The sequence below is a fragment of the Microchirus variegatus genome, assembly GCF_963457635.1.
Source record: "Microchirus variegatus genome assembly, chromosome: 20".
Classification (NCBI taxonomy): domain Eukaryota; kingdom Metazoa; phylum Chordata; class Actinopteri; order Pleuronectiformes; family Soleidae; genus Microchirus; species Microchirus variegatus.
In genome coordinates, this window is record NC_139821.1 from 20,176,510 (window position 1) to 20,200,501 (window position 23,992).

Consider the following 23,992-nt stretch of genomic DNA (forward strand, 5'->3'; position numbering starts at 1 on the left):
AACTTTCTTTCATTAAAGCTGAATTCAGAATTATTCCAACTTTTATTAACTATTTGCACACTAGATCATATTTGCTTAAAGGCAAAGTTGGCATGACTGATCAATATTAAAATTAAATGATTAGCATTTCATCATAATGTAAATCATGTCATCTCATGTCACAGAAGTCGACCATTTCAGAGAGCTGGTGCTTCTATGGGACCCTTTTAAAAAAAAAAGCCATTTATGTGTGGATGAAATGCCAAATAAAAATAAAAACCTATGCTGATAGGTCCTTAGAGCTCCGGTCATCATGTGACTCTGTTTGTCTGTGTTGGCAGGAAAAGTTCCTGCAAAAATGAATGTCACCTGTCTGTTTCAAGTGATCAGAATCCACTCTGCACTTTCAACATATTCCAGACCCTGACAGACTCAATATACCTAGCCCTTAAAATGCAGCCATGGTGCTTTACATGAACATTGAAACAGCCGGAGAGGACTTGCAGCGTCGGGAAGGACGGATGTATAATAGACGAAAATGGAGTATAAAAGGGCCCTTAGGCATTACAATAAAAGCATGTGAAATAAATATAGTAATATAATATAGATATCAGGGTCAGTGAGAGTTGGATTTTGTAACTGATGTGATCACTGTGTGCAGCACTACCTCTGCTGTCTCCCAGGATCTTTGTTGATCTATGGGAGTGTTTTACCGGACAGCTATCCAACATCTTCACTTTTTATGATTACAGCCAGAAAAAAGATGAGTTGCCTGATATATTGTGTGATACAGTATATATGTTGCGTCTATGGATTTGAACAGCACATCTTCCTGCCGAAATGGCTTTTTTTTTGATTGTGTGCAAGTGTTGCACGATGTCAGTTACTGGAGTTCTGCCTTTTCCATTACTTTGGTGGAATTTTTGCCAGTTGTGAGGTAACGCCGAAATTTGCCTCAGAAATGTTGCCAATTCTGTACCATTTATTCATGTCATGGTTGATGGACAAAATCCTTTGGCCATGACATGAAGGTCCAGTGGAAGTTAATTTAGGTATATTACTGCATGCATTCATCATCATTTCCCATTTTCCTGTACTCGCAAACATGTACACTCTCAATTCCGAGTTTAAATGTCCTGAAGTGTAAATGTTGCGATCAGATGTTCATCAGCTGGTCTTATCTGTCCCAATAGCACTGCAACGAAGCAACCTCATTTGTCAATTATCCTTCATCAAGCTCATTATCACCATCCTCTATCCTGATTGAAATGAAACCATACTCTGTAAGTATCACATCCCGATATAATACCTGCAAACACGTGCAATAAGGACTTCCAAGGATATGTTACAGTTTATGAACCAAGTGACCCAATTGAAAACTACATTGCAAAAATATCCCCTTCATAATGATATTAAATGGAACAAAAGTGGTAGTTCAAGTTTTGGATTGGCTACCCTATGGCTTTCAATGACTGACTTAAATAGGTAATCACCATGACTGTGATCATCCTATCTTTCAGTGGAGCTGACTTGTAGTCTTTAGCTGTACCTTCTGTCAAACTCTTGACTGAATGAATTTGAGCCAATGGCCAATGTATTACATTATGATTTCCTTGAATATTGCAAACACAGAATGCATTTTTTTTCACCTGCAGTCTCAACGTCTTTTGACTGAGTATGGTGAAATCTTTTTTTTTTTTTTTTTTAATCTCAACAGCACAGCAACAAAGTAAAACAGTGATAATACTAGTGAGAAAAGCTTAGTACTAGAATACCGATTTCAGCAAGGACTTGCATCTGTAGTTGCTCAATGCAGCAGCATATAGGGTTGATCATGCTGCCCCTCATTTAAATCAACTTTTCTTTGTCTGCCAAGACACCAAACCACAAAAGCGGTAGGTTTTAAACAGGATACTGCATCTCCCCATAACATTTCTCTGTTCATCAATGCTCCTGCCTTTATACATCTCTCAAGGCAGAGCTCCACTTTGTCAGTATGATCTTCTTTTTTTTCATTAGCCACTGCAAAAATAATCCACACACACATTCATACTCACAAGTTTACAACACCTCTATGACTCAAGGGGGGTGGGGGGATCAAACTAACACAACATTTGCTCCTGAAAGTACACTCTGTCAACAGTTCCTTCAAAACAAGAAGGGTTCAGTAAAAAGGAAAATACACTCTGGATAAAAGAGGAACGCATGTATAAAATGCTAAATGGGTAATGGGGGTCATCTTTTGGAATGGAATGCACCTACACAAGAATGAAAATGGTCAGATGTAACATTTCCTGGTTGTTACTTCTCTGGAATATTCTGTACATTAATGTACAAGAGTGGAGGTCCTGGATCTCCCAGCCCTAACTGGAGGGTCCTCAGAAGCTGGAATACTGAATATGAATAAATGGCCACTAAACATGATGCAAGTTACACAGTTTCATGTTTGCTCAAGTCCGATGTGAATCATCCCACAAGACACTCCATGTGGACAGGTCCACAAGTCCAAGAAACTTTCACAAGATCTTGACTCGATCTTTGATCGTTTCTTCTCGATGCAGCTGATTCATTCAGTTCTCCTCCATCACAGTAGACCAGTTATACATAACTCATAAGAAGTTCAGAGGTTGAACACACTTGTCTCTCACCTTCAGAGTAGTAGCGTCCCATTTGCTGACAAATATAGTCTTGAACAAGTACTTCAACAACCTTTCCTGGTCATGGTCCATTTTAATTGTCTGCTGCACAACAACAAAACAAGCACAACTTGAAAAAATTTGATAATATGTTTTTCAGTTCTTGTTTTTCTCCCGTTATTTTCAAGTTCATCAAGACACCCATTTTTAAACACACACATTGAAAAGAAAAATCTGGAACCAGGAAAGACTAGAGATGAGTGGATGCATGAACACGTGGAACAGTTTTTCTCTTTCTTGGTTGTCGATCTGTTTGTTAATTCGGTCTCATCTGGCTGTCATCTTTAGCAGACGGTGCCATTCTCCTGTCGGGACTTGGGGCAGGTGGATCGGGGTATCGGCTGGACAGAGGGAGCCAGGGTGCAGAAGAAGCCGGCAATGAGGGTGAGGCCGAGGCCTCCCCAGGCGCAGAACATGGACCAGCCGTAGCCGTGGCCAATGTCGTCAGGCAGGCCGTACAGGTTCCGTGGAAAACGGGAAAGCTCAAAGTTGATGCCGGCAACACAGGTACAGAGGGAAATGATGCAGAAAGTTCCTGCAATGACAGAAAAAGACAGGTAAAGGAGAGAAATGTAGTGCACTGGACATTTGGACCTAATCCACACAGGCCTAATCCATCACGTGATATTTTTCTGATTTTACTTCATTCGTAAAACATTTTCTGTAAGCATGACATTGTATCAAGAAATGTCTCTATCCACACAACCCCCCCCCCAAAAAAAAATTACTCTGCACACTATAGCACCTTCTTTTTTTATTTTTTTCTTATTTTTTTCTTATTTCACTGTTTGCTGCACTGACGAGAGAAGTACAACGATTTTGTAGTATACCTGATGTGAAATGACTATTGTATTGTATTCTATTTTACATAAAAATAACATTTTATGGTTCCTAAAACAGTGGTTCCATATGGATAAAAAGTAGAGGTGGGCCGTTATCGGCGTTCAGGTGTTGAGTTAACGTGGGACTCTTATCGCGCGATAAAAAAATTAGCACCATTATATTAATAATACCTGATTATGCATGAAAAAAATACAGTCATATACCGTGGTCTAGATTAATCTAGATTCATTTCAAGATTACAGTGAGATTAAATCTAGATTAAAAGAATTAATCTATGCCCACCACTAATAAAAAGCCAAAAAGACACAACGTTTTTGCAAATTCTCCGTAACTCGGCATGTGTACAAGCTCTCTTTGTGAGCCAACCAACTGGTAAATGCAAGCAAAAGAGAGAATACACTAAGATCAATGAGAGATAAACATAGCGTTGTAAAACAAAATTAATTAATTTGTTCAACAGAACAGCATTTTTTTTTTACTTTAAAATCAGTAGACTGTTGCAAAAAAAAAATGCATATTGGACATACAGACATCAAAACTGTGGATCAAAGATCCCTTTTACTGTTTGTTTTGCTGACCCTAAAACAAATAATTTTACCACCATTTCCTGTGTTGTGACATCAGCGCACACTAAGTGTGGCTCAAGGTGTTAATTCAGGATGTTTGTGGCTGTTGTAAACCGTAATGAGCTGCTAATGACCTGTGTCATTATCACCAGCCACATGCCCTTATCATGGTCCATTTCTCCTGGAGAAAATCTCTCTGTTTCTTTGCTGGTGACTCTTTTCCTGAATGGTCTTGATATGAAATGGTTTTCCATTAACGATGGCTGCAGTCTGATTTGCCACCACCAAGGGCAAAAAGACAGCAGATCATAAAAAGGTTATAGCACTAAAGTACTGTAAATCCCTTTTTCTACATTTATTTTAAAAACATCCTGTCCACTTTATCATCATCTGAATGAATCTCTTTCTTTTTACCATTTACAGCAGAGGCTGTTGATGATTCTAAATTTGCCCTCATTTTTTGGAGCACGGTGACCCTGTGGGCATGCAGCTCTGCTATGATTTGGCTGCTGCACACTGCCCCAGACAGTTTTTTTTTTTGTTTTTTTTGCCTTTATTACCAAGCAGCCATAATTGACTTTTTAAATTGCCTGTTTGTTATACAACTGTAGGGCACAGCACTAATCCAAGGCTGATCATAATTTAGGAGCTGTGCAGCTCACAACACATCAGTGTGTAGTTATGACTGATTGTCCAATGGGACACAGTGTGTGTGTGTGTGTGTGTGTGTGTGTGTGTGTGTGTGCTTGGGTGATGCAGGAGCTAAATATGAACATTCAATATACTCTGCTTTCATCACTCTGCTGATGTCAATGCCGGAAAAGTTAGATGAGAAGTGCAATTGGAAGACATTAAAATAGGAGTAATCTTCGCCTAATTGCTGTCACTTTAAACCTCGATCTGCAATCTGATTCTAAAACACTTTTTTCTTAACCTTGCATTAACACTTAACAGTGGGGGCGAGAATAGTTTTGGTACGGTATGGTACCTTTTTTGTGTGTGTGTGTTTCCATCGGCACCCTTCCCTTGGTGCACCAGAGTAAAATGGTAATCAGTTGACTCGTGGGTAGAGCCAGTCTAGCGCCACCCACAACAGATACAACGCTTGACATCTTGTTGAGACAAGCAGCCACAAACAGAGCAGGGAAAGAAAAGAGCTGCTGGATGTCCTCCATTGCTGCACTGGTACGACGTCACACTACGTATCTTGCTGACAAGTCCATCGGGCACAGCCCACACCTTCCAAGGTACTGTTCTAAGGGTGAATTCCAATTCCTTGCTTAATCCTCAATCTCAAAAATGCTCTGTCTCTAGTCCAAGTGCTGTCCCGATTCTCAGAAAAATTAACTTGAGGGACAAGTTTAAGGGCTGCAAGGGCTACCCAGAATGCTTTGCGTGTTTTCCTAACCCTAACAAAGATGGTGTCGCAAGTAGCGAAACGAGTGCGATACAAATGAAGTATTTTCTTTGTTAATAGAGATATAAAAATGATGAAAACCATTGTATTATCTTAGTTTAGGCCCATATTATGGATTACTGACGTCATTGTTGCGTAACATTTATTTTTATTTTACGATCTTTTGTCAAAAGTCGGCCGTTGTGGTTTACTTTTCAATAAGTCGTGGTGTGTGGTAACTGTCAGCTGAATATTTGTATGAGTATCATCGTATAACTAACTGACAACCTAATAACTTGACTGACAAACGGATCGTAATAAATAATCCTGACGTAAATGTGTTCTTCTTCTTTTTTGGAGTTGACAGACTGGACGCAGCTTTGGCGTTATTCTGCCCCCTACAGTCTGAAGACGTATCTGCATTTAAGGGGTGTCCCATTTCTAAGTGACAAAATAACCCTCAACACTTGGTTTTGAGGCCAGTTAAGATTAAGGGTTGAGCTTGAGGGTTAAGATAGGAATTGGAATTGGTCCTAAATCTCTGACCCACGGTGTTAACATTCCAAACCACGCCATACTGTTCCACACCAAACCGTGATGTAAACACGGCATTGTTGTTTGTCAATCCATAACTATCCTGCCCTCACCAAATGAGTTCATGAGGTGACATCAGGAGGAGGGAGGTTGAAACACAAAATTAGCCAAAAGTTAATCAAAACTCAGGCGCCATGAAGTCAGTGTGGTGTCCTCTCAAGTCACAGTGTTTGAGTATAATGTGTGTGTCGTGTGGGACTCACCTCCCATGAGGAAAAGGAGACCAGCCACATACTGCATGAGGCCTCGGTCCCAGCAGCAGCCGAGGACACCAACGATCCAACCAAACAGGATGATGGCCACCGCCATGCCCATAAACCCTGCTGTCATTCGCCGCAAGTCTGAAGAAACAGCAAGAGAGAAGAACAGAATGAGAACAGTGACCAGGGGCCTCGTGTATAAACCGTGCGTACGCACAAAAAGTTGGTGTACGCTTGCTTTCACACACACACGACGGTATGTATAAAGATTTACTTGGCGTGGAACTTTGCGGACCGCATCGCAAACTCTCGAGCTGCCGTGAGAATTTGCGGAGCGCTCCGCAAACTCTTGTCAGGTGGAGACGCCGCAATATTAAGCTCTGAAGCTTATCACGGTGTTTGAAAATAATATTATTAATGTGTCTACAGTGACAAACAGGAATTATTCTGTGACAAACAATGAAAATGATACACCACGTGCGTATGTGTGGATATGATCAGAGAGGACACTGAAGACAAAACGAGTGTGTCACACTTATCTCTAAGTCTTACTTTGAGCAAATGACTGACATTGATTTTACACGGATGAATCTTTTCTTTAGGTAAATAGACACACAGCTGCTGACGTGAACACACGTCAGTCTACAATGTTTTAAACGCACCAAAATAAAGTTAAGGACTAATTTGTTGTAAACGTGAGTAGAATATTTCCTTATCCTAATTTTAATCCATAGGATAACCAAATAACTACAAAAAAGTTATTCCACCAGCGCTGCGCCTTTCATCAGAAGAGACAGGTGATGCAGGTGCGTGACACTAATGTGTGTGTACTGGATGATGATGACTCGTCACACTGACACATTTATAGATTGTTGAAATGGAACTTTATCTATGTTCCCCGGGTCCTATGTTCCCCACTTTGTATGTGACCGGGGAACATCGGACCCTTTCTCTAAAAAAGGGTCCGATGTTCCCCGCTGTTCACCCAAAGGGTCTAATGTTCCCCGCTTTGTATGAGATCGGGGAACATAGGACCCTTTCTCTGAAAAAGGGTTCCATGTTCTCCGCTGTTCACCCAAAAGGACCCGGGGAAAATAGGACCCTACCCCTTACCCTAACCCTAACCCTTTACCCTGGAGCTCCACACCCAGGCTTCCACAAAGTGGGGAACCTAGGACCCGGGGAACATAGGTACGACCCAGTTGAAATGATCTGTAAATTCAGCTCACATGGATAAATCATGTCCCAACAAACATGTTACATGAGAAAAACAACACCTATAGGATCTATCAATACGCAGCCATTTAGTTCCTTCGTGGTCCAAAAAAACGTTTGATGGGATGTATAAAGAGAAGGTGTGCAGGACTCGGTATACGCACGGTTTTATACATTTCTTTGCGTACGTACTCAAATTTTGTGAGTACGCCATGCGAACTCTTTTATACATGAGGCCCCTGGAGAGGATGTGAATTCATTCGGCCTGAAAGATGAGTAGGCTGAAGAGACTTGTGGAGAGAATAAGTGGCACCAGTGTAGAATAAAACAGAGAAATAAAGATTTTTACACTTCCTCCAGGGTGACACCACTCTCATATGACCAATAATGATAGTCTCACACACTGCTCTGAAGGTTTAATGAAAGCTGTATTGACAGTCCAGTTTAACACAGTGCTTTAGTAGAGTGGTTCTTAATGTGGGACCCATAGCTTGGGGGTCTGCAAAAAAGTTAGCAATTAAGTATAAAATGATGCCTTGCCTGGCAAGATAATGGGAGAGGATATAGAGACCTCTGGATGCTTTCCTGACAGCTGGGTAAAATGCTGTGGCCGTTTGTACAGATGGTCTGAAATAGTTGTGTTACAGAACTAATACATTTGGAACCTTTAGAACCTATTATGCATTCTACCAGATTACTGTTTTGAACACAGCTGTGACTGCGGATCATTTTGTGCGATGAAAGGCATTGCAAATGGACTTTGCAGGCAAGATCCTGACTACTTCAGTACTACACTACTACACTACTACACACTTCTCTATTCAGGAGAATAAATGGCAGTATGCTAATGTTTTTTTTATTTGGGACTGGGAGCAAAGACTTTGGAGTATTGTCCTTTCTACCAGTCCAGGAAAACCCCAACAAATCAGGGAACGTTTTCTTCCATATTATCAGAGAAAGTGGATAAGACGGTAGTGAAGTGGCTAGCATTGTTGCGTCACAGCATGAAGATCGCCAGATCCCAGTTGTGGTGACCTGTCTAGCTTGTACCCCGCCTTTGCCCTATGTTAAGATCAACTTATACAGAGGCGATCCTAGAATCTAGGGGGCCCAGGTAAAGAATATACATAGGGTCCTAGCATACCACCATACACATAGATAATAGATACAGAAAGTGTGAATCCAGCCTTACCTACAGTACATGGAAGCACATGGAGCTAGGCACTGAATTGTCGACCTTATGATTTGTGGACCTGCTCCATCACCTGAGCTAAAGCCAGACAATAATTAAAAACTGAAGTGCGATTTGGCAAAGTGCACTCAAACTGATTTTACGAGGGCCAGCCTCCTCTAAGGTTATCTCGAGTGGGTCTGTAATTCTTTAACACTGCACAACTTGGTTATATGTAGTCCACTGTGCCTGGGCCGGTGCTGTGAGGGCAAACAGAAGGAGAACACAACAGAAGGAGGAAACAGAGTGTGGATAAGGTCAGACACCGCCACAAGGACAGCAGTGTGCTCTGCAGGAGATTAATGACAGTGACAGTGATTAGCTGCGGAGAACTGCTGATATACAAGGAGGAGGAGTGAGGATGAAGAGCTCCAAGCAAGGCCTCACACCCCCTTCTTCCGCACGTAGATTAGAATGTAAAGGGTGAGCTGCCCTGTCAGGCGGAGGAATGAGGGTGGGAGGAGGGAGGGGGTTGTGGCAGGGCCTGGGGGCTGCATGACACAAGGCTCGGGTAGAGGACACCATGTGGCGGAGCGAGAAAGGTCAAAAACATTTGGCCCAAGAGCATAAATGAAGAGCAACAAAAAAAAGACAAACCAGCTCTGGTGTTGAACATGCTGTAGAGGACATGTTGTGAGCGGTTAACACATTCACACCATGCAGCCACCCACACGGCCTTCAAGTGTTATCAGTCTCAGCCAGTGTAATCAGGGTGTGACCAAAATAAAAAAACAAAATAGACCTAAGTCCTTCTAGGGAATTCACGCCACTTGGCAGCCATCTTGGAAACGCCTCCAGACAGCTATTTCAAACTAACTAAATGAATGGGGAGAGGACCAACTTTTAATCATTGTTGGGACATGAAACCATATGGAATCATGAGTCAAATCTGATAGAAGAAATATGCATTTTACCTATATTGTTGGATCTTGTGCACAAATCTTTAATTTTAAGTTTCTATTAATTCGCATTTAATGATGTTATAATAAATGAGAAGGAGAATCTCAGTTTTCCTGCAATTCAAATGGAATCACTCCATGGTGGCTTGACACCATCCTGCATGTAGGAGATTTCGACCAATTGCTCTGGTGTATTGATTGAATGAGTAGTGTTGATTTTCTATTAGGACCATGCATTCATTTCGATTAATTAATTACAGAAAAAACAAATATGTTAAAAAAATTAAAGCAGTTGATTGTACTTTATTTTTACACTCCAACAGACAACATGGAACATTTGAGGAATGTTCCATGTTGTCTGTTGCACCAGATGTATTGAGTGACGTTAGACGACAAAACTCCATGTGGAAAGCGGCAGTAGCAGCTAATGTGATGGATGACACAGAGGAGACTGCATCGCTTGGCGCAGCAGATGGAACGTTTCACTTTCTACATGTTCAGCTAAACATGTAGCAGCGAGCACAGACGCCAGAGGTAACGTTAACGGTCCTAGTACGAGCAAGCAGTGTCGCCAACGCACACTCGAACAGATGACGAGTAAGTCCGTGTCTGACAAATTATATTTCATTTACACTTTTATCACTCTGTTTGAAAGACACACAAACGTGTTTTCTAGACATTACAAAAATGTTGTTGTCAAAGGCGCCATATGTAAGAATGTGGCCAAAAGCGGTAACTACACTCAAATTCAAAATACAGAGGTTTTTTAGGTTTAGTTTTCACCGCCATTGTAGCTCAGACGTAACTGGCAACCCATGGTTGCTAGGCAGTTGAGACTCTACTGACTGCAATGATTGGTAGATGGCGGTAGGTGGCGCCACATGACGCCAAACATGATTTCAAAACATAATAATGATTTGCGGTCTGCAAAAGATCCACTATCCACTAAAACCACTATTTTATATATTATGTACAGTATTTTCAGATATAACTATTACAATTTAAGATGTTCCGATTTATCTGGAATGTGTGACTTAAAGTGTGTACATTTATATGGAGTACTTTCTGAAGTATCAAGAAAAAAGCCTATGTTGCTATTTGTTATACATTTATATACATATTTTCTGATCAAAAAAGGGATGATGGTGATTTTGGTGATTTCAAAAATTATATACAGTATTCCCATACATATCAATTAAATAAATGCCAAATTGACCTGCTAGTAATGAAAAACAATTCATACGATTAGATGATTGTACACATTTCTGCCAAATGAAAATCACTTTACTTACATTTTACACAGTGGAGGAAACATAATCCCAGTGGATCCCGAAATCTATAGCAATATGTAAACTTGTAAACATGAAAAATAATAATATTTATTTTACAATATGAAACAGTTCTACAAAAGTTAAGGAGCAGCATTCTGCAATATTCCGTCAACCTGCCTTTAATTTTGGTTATACAATAGGTGTATTTACTGTATATATTCTTCATATATTCATATTGAAGTAGAAGGAAGTAGAAGCTCAACCAAAAAGTAACACACTGTCACATCAGCCGTTGATTTGAGTTTTAGAGTTTGCCCAGCACCATCTTAGTATTTGAGATTAGAATAATTTGAAGAGTTTGGGTAGAAGTGGGAGTTGGATCCAACTTGGACAACACAGATTACTGCTCATGATGTAATCTGCTGTCAGTCACGTCATAGCCATGTCCTAAAAAGAATATCCTTCTTTATAGAGTAGTTGACTCTAAATGGAACCAAAATGGACGCAATATTGTATTAGAGAAGACCTGAAGCTCTTGACTGAGACCATAAACTCATCAGGAACAATGATTTCATGCATTCCTAGTCATTTCAGATAATACCTAACCAGTTCTACTAAATTTCACTTTTAAAGGAGCAGAGATTAGTGTGCTTTCCAGAGAGCTTTAAAAAGGTAGAAATTATCAATTGTAAATAAAAAAGTGTATTGTATGACTATATACATACATATACACTGTTGCGTGTGGCCATGACATCACTCACTCACTCACTCAGACAGTCCTTTAATTGCTGCATGTTCTTTCTCTCCTCATCAGGCTGGCTCACTCAGGCTGACACACCTGCAGCAGATCCACAATCATTGCCACCCAGTTACCAGCCTGCTATATAAGCCAGCAGCTCAGTTTCTCACGAGGCTCAGACCCAGCAACACCTTAGTCCCACCGTATGATTTGTTAAACACTTTTCTGTTTAGTAATATTTAATTTAGTTTTTATTTTCCTTTGGCTTGGAGATGGCCGGTAGTCTTACTTTTCGTTAAGCTTTAGTTCATAATTTGGTTTTGTCAGGGAGGGAGGGGGAACCAGCTTCGACGTCCCTATAGGGGGTGGCCTGGTCCCCCCTCCATTTTGCTGAGTTTGGCTGGCATCTCCAGGTTCTTTTGGTTTGACGATTCTTTATTTGGTAAGGTATTTATAGTTTTCGTAAAATATGTTTATTTCCCTGTGGGAAAAGTTATAATTATAATAATTATGTTAAAATGTTCCATTTTCTGGTGTCCTTCTTTTATGATGAGGTCTCCAATTTGAGCCACTGATTTATTTATTTAATTGTTTGGAGTGTGTGTATGTTACGGTCTCCAAACAATTAAATAGACATCTACACTTGTCACAACTCAAAAATGTATATGATGGAGTTTATGGAGTTGTCCCCCATTGGCCATTCAAGAGAATATAGTTCTTTTGGCACATTCTCATTGCTTTACTCCAGACGCAGAGCTTCGACATCCATTTTATGTGGAGTTTATGAGCTCAGCATGGAAAGTCATGATTTCAGCGGGATTCTCACCACCGACTTGATCAACCGTGATCAAAAAACGTTCAAAATGATGCCATAAATGTTCAACTGACATATAAAACCAGAACTAGTAAATGGTCCTGACTGCAGGATGAGTCAGCAAATGGGAGCTAGAATATGGACATTTAGATGTTAAACTATTAAAGAGATAGTTGAGTAATTATCACGGGGACAAAGCATTACATTTTAAAATTATGCATCAGTGAAACATCCCTTACTAAGAACATCCTCTCTAAATGTGTAAATGTGATTCAGTACATTCAGTTTTATGAACCATGAATTATGGTAAAACAAAGTGCAAAATGTGCTTTTCACGAGTGCAACAAGATGACAACCTGTTGAGCAGTTGTGTTTCTTCAGATATGACAGCGATCAGTGAAGCCAGAACCACGAGGAGTGTGAGAGAAATGCTGTGAACACAGACAGTCTGTTGGGACCATGTTAAGGACAAATCTGTCCTCCGATCTGCCAAAGACATTAGATGGGAGGAAGCAGGAAGTGGTTTGACATTCACATTTGCATGTGAAAAGTGAAGGTGTTGGAGAAGAAGTTGACATGGGGACCATGAGATGAAGCATTGCAGATTACCAACATGGGAGTACAATCCCTTGTGGTGCACTCTCGTGGCTCCTGGCTAACAATGTCCCACATTCTACAGCAATGTCCTCTTCATTTATTTTGCTACTGATATCAATGTATAACGTAGTGACACAAAGTCAACACGGATTTCAGTGTACGATCCTCAAGGAACCAGATGATGAGACATAGCGTAGATGCAAATTAGGGGCAAGACTCAGTGGCAGAGCCAGTCATGGGTTGCGTTCCTGGAACCGCTATTCTACATGCTGATGTTACCTTGAGCAAGACATTTAACCTGACATTGCTTGTGAAGGCAGCATATGAAACTTGCATGATAGAAAAAAACGTGCTGCACTTACAAGAGCCATAAGAATGTGAATGGGTATGAATAGCAAAAACTGTAGTGTAGAGCAGCTGAGGTGATCAAGACTAGAAAAGTGCTGTATAAATACTGAAAATTGACCTTGCAGTAAAAGGAGGGAAAAAAAGACTTTTTGCCACTTAAAACTCCCTCTATTGTCTGTTGCCAGACTTGTATTACAAGTTTTATGGCACTAGACACACACAAACACACACACTAAAGGCAATGATATACTTCCTGCATTGTGCATCGCACTGCATGTTGACTATCACATACCCTGGTATATTCACGTGTCATGGTATTATCCCACTTCACCATTGGATGGCGGTACAAGTCCGGATGCAGAGAATAGGGCGCATTACTACCAAAGAAGAAGACAATGATGCTACAGCTCCCTCAGACACATCTGGTTCGAGCAGCTCACAGGTGAAAGGCCTGTCGGGTGTCAGCCGTTTCGGGGGGGACTATCACCGACGACACTTTTCCAGTTGTCAAAATGAGACAATCCTTGACATCTGAACAGTAAGTCGTCATCGCAGATTTTGTCGAGCAGCATGCCAGGTCTGATTATACTGTAGTTAGTAAGCCTTGAGATAGTGTATCTGGTGCCGCTTGAAAGGTTTGTGTCTTATGCTAAGTTATGGCTGTTAATATTGGACACCAGCTCTGGTTATAAGATAGGTGAGTACTATAGGGGGGTGGCCTGGTCCCCCCTCCATTTTGCTGAGTTTGGCTGGCATCTCCAGGTTCTTTTGGTTTGACGATTCTTTATTTGGTAAGGTATTTATAGTTTTCGTAAAATATGTTTATTTCCCTGTGGGAAAAGTTATAATTATAATAATTATGTTAAAATGTTCCATTTTCTGGTGTCCTTCTTTTATGATGAGGTCTCCAATTTGAGCCACTGATTTATTTATTTAATTGTTTGGAGTGTGTGTATGTTACGGTCTCCAAACAATTAAATAGACATCTACACTTGTCACAACTCAAAAATGTATATGATGGAGTTTATGGAGTTGTCCCCCATTGGCCATTCAAGAGAATATAGTTCTTTTGGCACATTCTCATTGCTTTACTCCAGACGCAGAGCTTCGACATCCATTTTATGTGGAGTTTATGAGCTCAGCATGGAAAGTCATGATTTCAGCGGGATTCTCACCACCGACTTGATCAACCGTGATCAAAAAACGTTCAAAATGATGCCATAAATGTTCAACTGACATATAAAACCAGAACTAGTAAATGGTCCTGACTGCAGGATGAGTCAGCAAATGGGAGCTAGAATATGGACATTTAGATGTTAAACTATTAAAGAGATAGTTGAGTAATTATCACGGGGACAAAGCATTACATTTTAAAATTATGCATCAGTGAAACATCCCTTACTAAGAACATCCTCTCTAAATGTGTAAATGTGATTCAGTACATTCAGTTTTATGAACCATGAATTATGGTAAAACAAAGTGCAAAATGTGCTTTTCACGAGTGCAACAAGATGACAACCTGTTGAGCAGTTGTGTTTCTTCAGATATGACAGCGATCAGTGAAGCCAGAACCACGAGGAGTGTGAGAGAAATGCTGTGAACACAGACAGTCTGTTGGGACCATGTTAAGGACAAATCTGTCCTCCGATCTGCCAAAGACATTAGATGGGAGGAAGCAGGAAGTGGTTTGACATTCACATTTGCATGTGAAAAGTGAAGGTGTTGGAGAAGAAGTTGACATGGGGACATTCACCTTTACTGCTATCAGGGTCTATAATGAAGACGCTGTTCAGAAATGTCTCTAAAAATGTTCGATATGACACTGTTTTGTAGAAGAAAGAATATATATATATATATATATATATATATATTCAGAAATCATATTGGTTTGCAAACTTCTTCTCATCATCATTATTATTGTTGTTACTACAAGGAACGCTGTCCAGGGTGTATCCCGCTGATTGCCCTATGTCAGCTGAGATTAGAGTATTAGTGTAGAAGATGGATGGGTAGATGGATTACAAGGAACTTAATCTGCAAAGACAAACCAAAAGTTCTGAAAAGTATGTATAGTATAATATACTAGTTTAAAAGAATGAAATCATTCATCTGTATCTGGCAATATCATGTGATGTTGAATTAGGATTGTTGTCAAATGTAATTGTTGAATTAGGACAGTATTAACTCTTTAACACCAAGCATATCGCTGGCGACACGTTGGCACAAGCACACTTTGCATTACCGTAGTTATGCAACGTTGTTTGTTTTTTTTCCGGAAAAATTCTGAAATGGTTTCTGAAAGCTGAGAAGTTGCAAGTCAAAGCCAAAATGTGTGTATTATGGTAATTTCACTAATGCTCTTTCAGGAAGCTGAAGAATCAGCGTCTTTGTCACCAGAGAGGAGAGAGTGGGAAAAACACCAGAACATAGTTTCCAATTTTAGACAAAGACTCACTTATTGTCAATATGATTCATACTGTGCCAATTTCCAAATTTAACATGTAAAATCTGTTGTTCATTTACACCTGCAGTGTTTCTTTCGAAAATAACTCCCAGATATTGGAAGTTATTTCTGGAAAATGTGATAAAGGCACTTAGTTACAGGACATTCTATTAATGTTATGTTTGAACTAAAGGAGACATATTATACCCTATTTCTACAAGTAAACCTAGTTCCCTGGTAAAAACCTGGAAAAGCGATCATTTGCTGACCCGAGCAGGCACATTGCCGTCATATATAACATGTATCCACTGGACACGTGAATTCTCTGAGGGTGGAATTTTGTGTAGAACTCTGTGCTGCACTGTGCAGCCAAGAATAGAACACTTTGCAGACTTCCGCTCTTCCAGATACAATTGCCCTCCCCTGCACTCTCGCGTTTTAGAGACAAAGCGGAGCTCCGCGAGACAACACTTTCAGGAATGTATCATTGTGACATAATGAGTGCGGAAGTTCATATCACATGTTTTATCTCCTGTCCTTAGACTGAGGCGGACCACAAAAACATGAGTGAGTCATCTTTTTTCACACTTTGCCTACTCATAGGGCCTCCAGATTTTAATGTATTAAAAACATTAAAAAGTAACTTTTGCATAATATGTCCCCTTTAATATAAAGGACCTAGACCGGAGGTTCCAATTAATGCTGTTTTTTAGTGTGTATCTGCGTCATTACCTTGTTTAAGAAGCCCTGAAGTTTCGAAACAAACAGTTCAGCCACTGCTGAGAACGATGTGTTTCATTGTAATCTCGGGCTCAGCGAGATCTCTGAATATCCCGGTATGGTTACGTAAACAGTGGTTCTCCTGAACAGCAGATCGTCCTGCTCCGGGCACTAGTCCGGGCACATCCGGTTGCGTACATTGAACCGCAGAAGAAGAATAACGTCCGTTGTGGAGGTGTTTCATGAGCGACGATGTCTTCTGACTCTGGGTCTGACTCCGGGTCAAAGTCATAAAAGGGACTGTGGCGGGGAGTCGTGAAGAAGCTATTTTTAAACATTGTTAAAAAATGTTTTGATAATGAGTAGCAGTGCATCCACCGTTCCAGAGGGGGGAGCTGTGCTTCTGAGAGCGGGTGTGCTGATATGTCACTTCCGGGTTGAGAGATTTGAGTCTCAAATCTTGCGGCTGGGAAACACCGTCAGATAAGAGGATTTATATCGGCTCGTTTACAGCAACTAGGAGGTTTTTGACCATAAAAACAAGTTAATGTATGTAAGTAGACCTCCATAACTAACATATATGTGCAACAGGACCACTCTATGTGAGCTTTAATGTATTTTGTTCTGCAAAAGACATTATCTCTATTAGTCTATTCTTCCTCCTCTCATGTCTTTCTGCAGTGCGTCTCATCCAAATTCACTGATATGATTGGCTGGGAGACGTCATATGATGATTAACAGCACATGTAATTGGTCTGCTGCGTTTCCTCTACCTCTGGTGCCATAAAGGTTAGAAAAGCTGCACCAGTTAAAATTCAATCGCTCTTCAAAACAAGGCAGTTATCAGAGATTTATGGGAATATTTGCGGGGGTCGGGATAGGACGCAGTCTATCAGAATGTGGTTCTTGTTAAACTAAGATGACCTCTGCAGTATAATGACCAACATAAAGATGTAAACACTGATATATTTTCTTTCAATCAAGTATAGCAGACATTTCTTTTTCATATTTCATGTTTCATATTCTGGTTTCTTAATCATTAATTCAACCTTTTAGTTTCCCGTTTCAATTAAAAGGCTCAAGGGTGAATTCCAATTCCTGGCTTAATCCTCAATCTTAACCTCAATCTCAAAAATGCACGCTCCATCTAGTGCAAGTGCTGTCCCGATTCTCAGAAAAATTAAGTTGAGGCCAAGTTCAAGGTCTGTATCGCCCTCAATATTGAGATTTTCCAAGACCACCCTTCGGAGCAAGGGCTACCCAGAATGCATTGCGTGTTTTGACATAACAAAGATGGCGCCCAAAGCAGCGAAACGTGTACGCTACAAATGAAATATTGTCTTTGTTAATAGAGATATAAAAATGATGAAAACAATTGTATTATCTTAGTTTAGGCCCATATTACAGATTACTGACGTCATTGTTGTGTAATATTTATTTTTATTTTACGATCTTTTGTCAATAGCCGGCCGGTGTGGTTTACTTTTCAATAAGTCGTGGTGTGTGGTAACTGTCAGCTGAATATGTCTGTGGTTGTGGTATTTGTATGAGTATCATTCTATAACTAACCGTCAACCTAATAACTTGACTGACAAACGGATCGTAATAAATAATCCTGAGGTAAAAACGTGTTCTTCTTCTTCTTTTTTGAGTTGACAGACTGGACGCAGCTTTCGCGTTATTCTGCCCCCTACAGTCTGAAGACGTATCTGCATTTAAGGGGTGTCCCATTTCTAAGTGACAAAATAACCCTCAACACTTGGTTTTGAGACCAGTTAAGATTAAGGGTTGAGCTTGAGGGTTAAGATTGAGGGTTAAGATAGGAATTGGAATTGGCCCCAAGTCTATACCTGACAGCGATGTAGGTCAGAGGAAGTTGTTACCCTTATTTCTCCTTGTCCCTGCTGCACGGTCTTTCTGTCGGCTCAGATCTGCGTTCTCTGAAAAGAGCCAGACCCTGCAGGTCACTGTGGGACTCCATGAGATGAAGCATTGCAGATTACCAACATGGGAGTACAATCCCTTGTGGTGCACTCTCGTGGCTCCTGGCTAACAATGTCCCACATTCTACAGCAATGTCCTCTTCATTTATTTTGCTACTGATATCAATGTATAACGTAGTGACACAAAGTCAACACGGATTTCAGTGTACGATCCTCAAGGAACCAGATGATGAGACATAGCGTAGATGCAAATTAGGGGCAAGACTCAGTGGCAGAGCCAGTCATGGGTTGCGTTCCTGGAACCGCTATTCTACATGCTGATGTTACCTTGAGCAAGACATTTAACCTGACATTGCTTGTGAAGGCAGCATATGAAACTTGCATGATAGAAAAAAACGTGCTGCACTTACAAGAGCCATAAGAATGTGAATGGGTATGAATAGCAAAAACTGTAGTGTAGAGCAGCTGAGGTGATCAAGACTAGAAAAGTGCTGTATAAATACTGAAAATTGACCTTGCAGTAAAAGGAGGGAAAAAAAGACTTTTTGCCACTTAAAACTCCCTCTATTGTCTGTTGCCAGACTTGTATTACAAGTTTTATGGCACTAGACACACACAAACACACACACTAAAGGCAATGATATACTTCCTGCATTGTGCATCGCACTGCATGTTGACTATCACATACCCTGGTATATTCACGTGTCATGGTATTATCCCACTTCACCATTGGATGGCGGTACAAGTCCGGATGCAGAGAATAGGGCGCATTACTACCAAAGAAGAAGACAATGATGCTACAGCTCCCTCAGACACATCTGGTTCGAGCAGCTCACAGGTGAAAGGCCTGTCGGGTGTCAGCCGTTTCGGGGGGGACTATCACCGACGACACTTTTCCAGTTGTCAAAATGAGACAATCCTTGACATCTGAACAGTAAGTCGTCATCGCAGATTTTGTCGAGCAGCATGCCAGGTCTGATTATACTGTAGTTAGTAAGCCTTGAGATAGTGTATCTGGTGCCGCTTGAAAGGTTTGTGTCTTATGCTAAGTTATGGCTGTTAATATTGGACACCAGCTCTGGTTATAAGATAGGTGAGTAAGATTAAGAAAAAGATTTGAATTTTCTCTCTCAGTACTCCGAATATGTACTCCAAAATAGCAGGGGAAGCTACAGTACATAGAGAAAAAGGCAAAACAGTTGTCCTGACTTGCAAAGTTCCGCTTCAACAAAGACTCTGAAAATAAAATATGATTTGCTGTTATATTTTTTTCAGTTCCTTTTAATTCTATTCACTAGTAAGGGTGCATCAGATGTATTCTCTGCACTGATGTGCATAGGCCTCTGTTCATGGAAGTCAAGGTAGCAGATGGACAAACGGTTCAGCTCAACCTCTTCCTCAAACACTGCACTGTCCTCTGCGCTGCTTACATCACTCGCAGTACAGGAATAGAAAGACAGACATTCAGTCTGTCACAGCGAATTCACACTTAGCTTCAGACAACTGACTCGGATATGACGGTAAACTTGCTCCGTCAGCATGAAGTTTATCTCCAGTGTCCAGGAGAGAGAGCATTTTCATGTATGATGCAGAAACTTTACTGAGACACCCTGTTGTGCAGTTTGACACGTGTCTTCGCCTGTCTTTCCGCTGTCAGAATTCAGACAGACACAAAGACCTGTGCGTTGGCTGGAGCTCACAGCTGTCACATGTCATCCATGCCCCTATATCCAACTATATTTCACCTCCACTGGAAGTTTTGAGAAGCAGGAGTGACAGATAAACCCTGGGTTATACTGCATACATCCATCTGTTGGTTGTTCTAGTATTCCCTGAGGAGAAAGTACTGGAGAGTCGTCAGTATGGATGTGTGCATTCATTCGTTGATTCATTGTCTACGGATTATCCTCCACATGAGGGTCGCAGGTATGGAAACAAATGTGTCCAAATCCCAAATGAATATGCATTAACAGAAATGCTTTTTCATTTTCAAAATGTAGCTGCATACAATTAGATTAGATTAGATTTCTTTATTGTCATTGCAACAAAAAAGTACGGTGCAGGCCTATAAGTGCAATATAAGATTAAAATATGAATAATCAATATTTCAAATATAATAAATATAATAAATGTATTTTAATTTTAAACTTCAAGACTGCTCATTCTGTGACTTGATAAGGAAAATGACTTTGAAGATTTAATTTTCAAAACATCGTCCACATAAAAGGTACCGCATTGCAATTTGAAAATTAAAATGGATTGACAGAAATGCTTTTTCATTTAAAGGTCATAGGTGCATTTTTGACTCATAAATAAAATGAATAATCAATATTCAAATCTGCATTTTTAACTTCCAGACTTAATATACGACTAAATTTAAAGACAAAGCAAACAGAGAAATGCATTTTCGTTTTCATGCTCGCCCCGTAAAATGTGTTCCATTGTACAAAGCGGCGCAGGAGTGTGACGTCATTTACCGCTCCCCTTGTTCTGGCTGCGCTACGCAACTACGCATTTCGACCAGCTGTACTCGACTCGAGGAAGCTGGAGCCAATCACTGCTGACACCCATCGGTGTCATACCCTGAACAGGTCACCAGTCAATCACCGGGCAACACACACACAGAGAGGAAAATTAATTTACAATTATTTATAAATATGAAATACTTATCCTATGGCTACAAAAACCAAACACATTTTTTTCGTATTTATTCAGTTACACACTGAACCTTCAAATTGTGCCAAACCAGTTCTCCTAGAAAGACTTTTCTGTAAACTTGTGTCATATGTGTCATTTAAGTTGAGTTTGTACTAAACAAACAGTATAAAAGATTGGATGGTTTTTATTTCCAAGGCAAGTGTAAACTTTAAATTGAAAAATAGCCTACATGTTTAACTTAATATTTCCCTTATTCAGTCTTGAGTACATATTTTTTAATGCTTTTTTTTTTGTTTTTGTTGTTTTTGTTCTTTGTGATTTTTTATATCAGAAATGTTAGACTAGTATGTAGTGAACTGTGTTCTGTATTAATGTGTTTGTTTGCAGACTTGGTTGCTTAAAATTACAACTTGGGGGATGAATAAAATATTTTGAACATACATACTAATTTAACATAATAAATGAAGCCTGACTCAATTACAATATTTTTTACACTGAGCAAAGTTAAAGTAAAGTTTTGTATTAAAATGTCACATTTAAACTTTTTATTATTGATTTGCAGAAAAGTAAAGAAGCAATCTTTTCTGGGAGACAAGGCTGCACAATCAATTTCGCCAGATTTACTCAAATTGTCTGTCACTGATAATAAAAAGACCAGTTAATGCTCCTTTAGTAAAAATCCTTGTCGTTGTTGCAATAAAGTTGTGGAAGACGTTGCCATTCAGTGCTTCTGAGAGAAACATAAATGAGTAAACAATGAAATGTTCAGCAGAACAATAAACGCCCAGACTTGGAGGGAGAATGTGTGTAGAAGAAGAGGCACAGACGATCAGAACAATCACTGTTCAATCCTCTTGATTGTTGATGGCACGCTGTGAATAACTGCGGACAAAAACTGCTCATTTGTTTACTGTATCAGCGTACGGCAGCCTGGTGTCTGTCTGCCTTTCTCTGCTGCTTAATAGCTTCTATTGTTCAGCTCTGTGCCGCAATTCCCTTTTAATTATGTTCTCCGCTCCAGGACCATGGCCCAATGAAATGTTATTTCATGAAAGGGAAATAGCTTTTGGGGCCTGCGTGCAAATGTTATTCTCTCAGTCAGAAAGATGGAGAGGAAAAATGCCTTGTCTGTAACAGCTCAAAGGGTTGCCTGTTAATCAGCAGTTTTCTGCCTCGGATGAGGCAGCGAACTCTCTGGAGTGGATCTGAAGTCTGTTTCCTGGGGCGAGTTACTTTTTGGAGCGCTCACATTTTCCTCATTTGTTCTTACTTCTTAATAATTACTCAGGGCCCGATACTTACCATATTAAGCAGAGAGCTGCTTCACATTTCCACATGCATGTTGCAGTTCCGTTCATACGTAAACGAGGGTCAGTATCAGACTAGTGTTCCACACGTGCATACTAAATGTCATATTGTATTGCAGTAGCAGAAATTTTTCCCCAGGAATTTGTATTTCCTAGTATTCTTTGGTAGCTGACTTGTACATAAAGTATTATTACTTATTCCATACTTTTTTTTTTTATTTTGGTTACACAATTTCAGGTGTCCATGATGAGAGCAGAGGATTAACGTAAACGTTCTCCTCTGTAAGATTTCTCCAGGAGAAGACAGAATTCTCTACCATATGAGCAACCAGGTGTCTAATCTGCCTTATATGTATGCATGCGCATGACTAGCGCCTGCAGGCAGGGAAAGTAACAGAGCAGGTGGATTAGAATTCAGAAGAATTCCATCCAGAGTAAGTCTGGCTGGAACAGAGACAAACACAGTGATGTCACCAGAAGTCTAAATAAGTAGGTCTCCTTGTATATTCCGTGGCAGCTTTTTGAAAATGTAGGCACATTCATGCTGTGAGGTAAAGCTCTGTGGTTCCTCTCCCTCCTGTGCTGTCAAGCAGGACCTAGGCAGTAGGCAGCCACTCTTGGGGTGAATTCCAATTCCTTGCTTAACCCTCAATCTCAAAAATGCTCTCCCTCTAGTGCAAGTGCTGTCCCGATTCTCAGAAAAATTAAGTTGAGGCCAAGTTCAAGGGCTGTATCGCCCTCAATATTGAGATTTTCTGAGACCACCCTTGGGAGCAAGGGCTACCCAGAATGCATTGCTTTATGTTTTCACATAAGAAAGATGGCATCAAAAGCAGCGAAGCGAGTGAGCTACAAATGAAATATTTTCTTTGTTAATAGAGATATAAAAATGATGAAAACCATTGTATTATCTTAGTTTAGACCCATATTATGGATTACTGACGTCATTGTTGAGTAACATTTATTTTTATTTTACGATCTTTTGTCAATACCTGGCCGGTGTGGTTTACTTTTCAATAAGCCGTGGTGTGTGGTATTTGTATGAGTATCATCTTATAACTAACTGACAACCTAATAACTTGACTGACAAACGGATCGTAATAAATAATCGTGACATAAATGTGTTCTTCTTCTTTTTTGGAGTTGACAGACTGGCTTTTGCGTTATTCTGCCCCCTACAGTCTGAAGACGTATCTGCAGTTAAGGGGTGTCCCATTTCTAAGTGACAAAATAACCCTCAACACTTAGTTTTGAGGGCAAGTTAAGATTAAGGGTTGAGCTTGAGGGTTAAGATTGAGGGTTAAGATAGGAATTGGAATTGGCCCTTTTATTATCATAACTAGGGTTAGTCAACAAACACAATTTCCCAAAAAGTTTAGGCTTTAACAGTTGCATGAAAGCCACACTCAAATAGAATGTTCCTTAAACCACCTTTTTATAATTTCAAGAAATGTCTTCATCCACATGAAACCCTAAACAACACTGTAGTACATATGCTAACCCTGTATATGGCGCTGTAGTGCTTTAAACAAA

At 40.1% G+C, this 23,992-nt stretch overlaps 1 protein-coding gene across 1 annotated transcript in view; it reads right to left on the reverse strand.

Annotated features, from left to right (window-relative positions):
- Positions 1–2,959: 2,959 nt before the first annotated feature.
- The window catches only part of tmem178bb (transmembrane protein 178Bb), a gene marked incomplete at both ends in the record, with an annotated part of 105,622 nt that continues 84,589 nt past the window's right edge, over positions 2,960–23,992 (reverse strand). Inside the window, 2 exons of the mRNA XM_083907213.1 lie at positions 2,960–3,210; positions 6,278–6,415. Of these exons, the coding sequence (XP_083763339.1) occupies positions 2,960–3,210; positions 6,278–6,415 (389 nt within the window). The remainder of the gene's footprint in view (positions 3,211–6,277; positions 6,416–23,992) is intronic.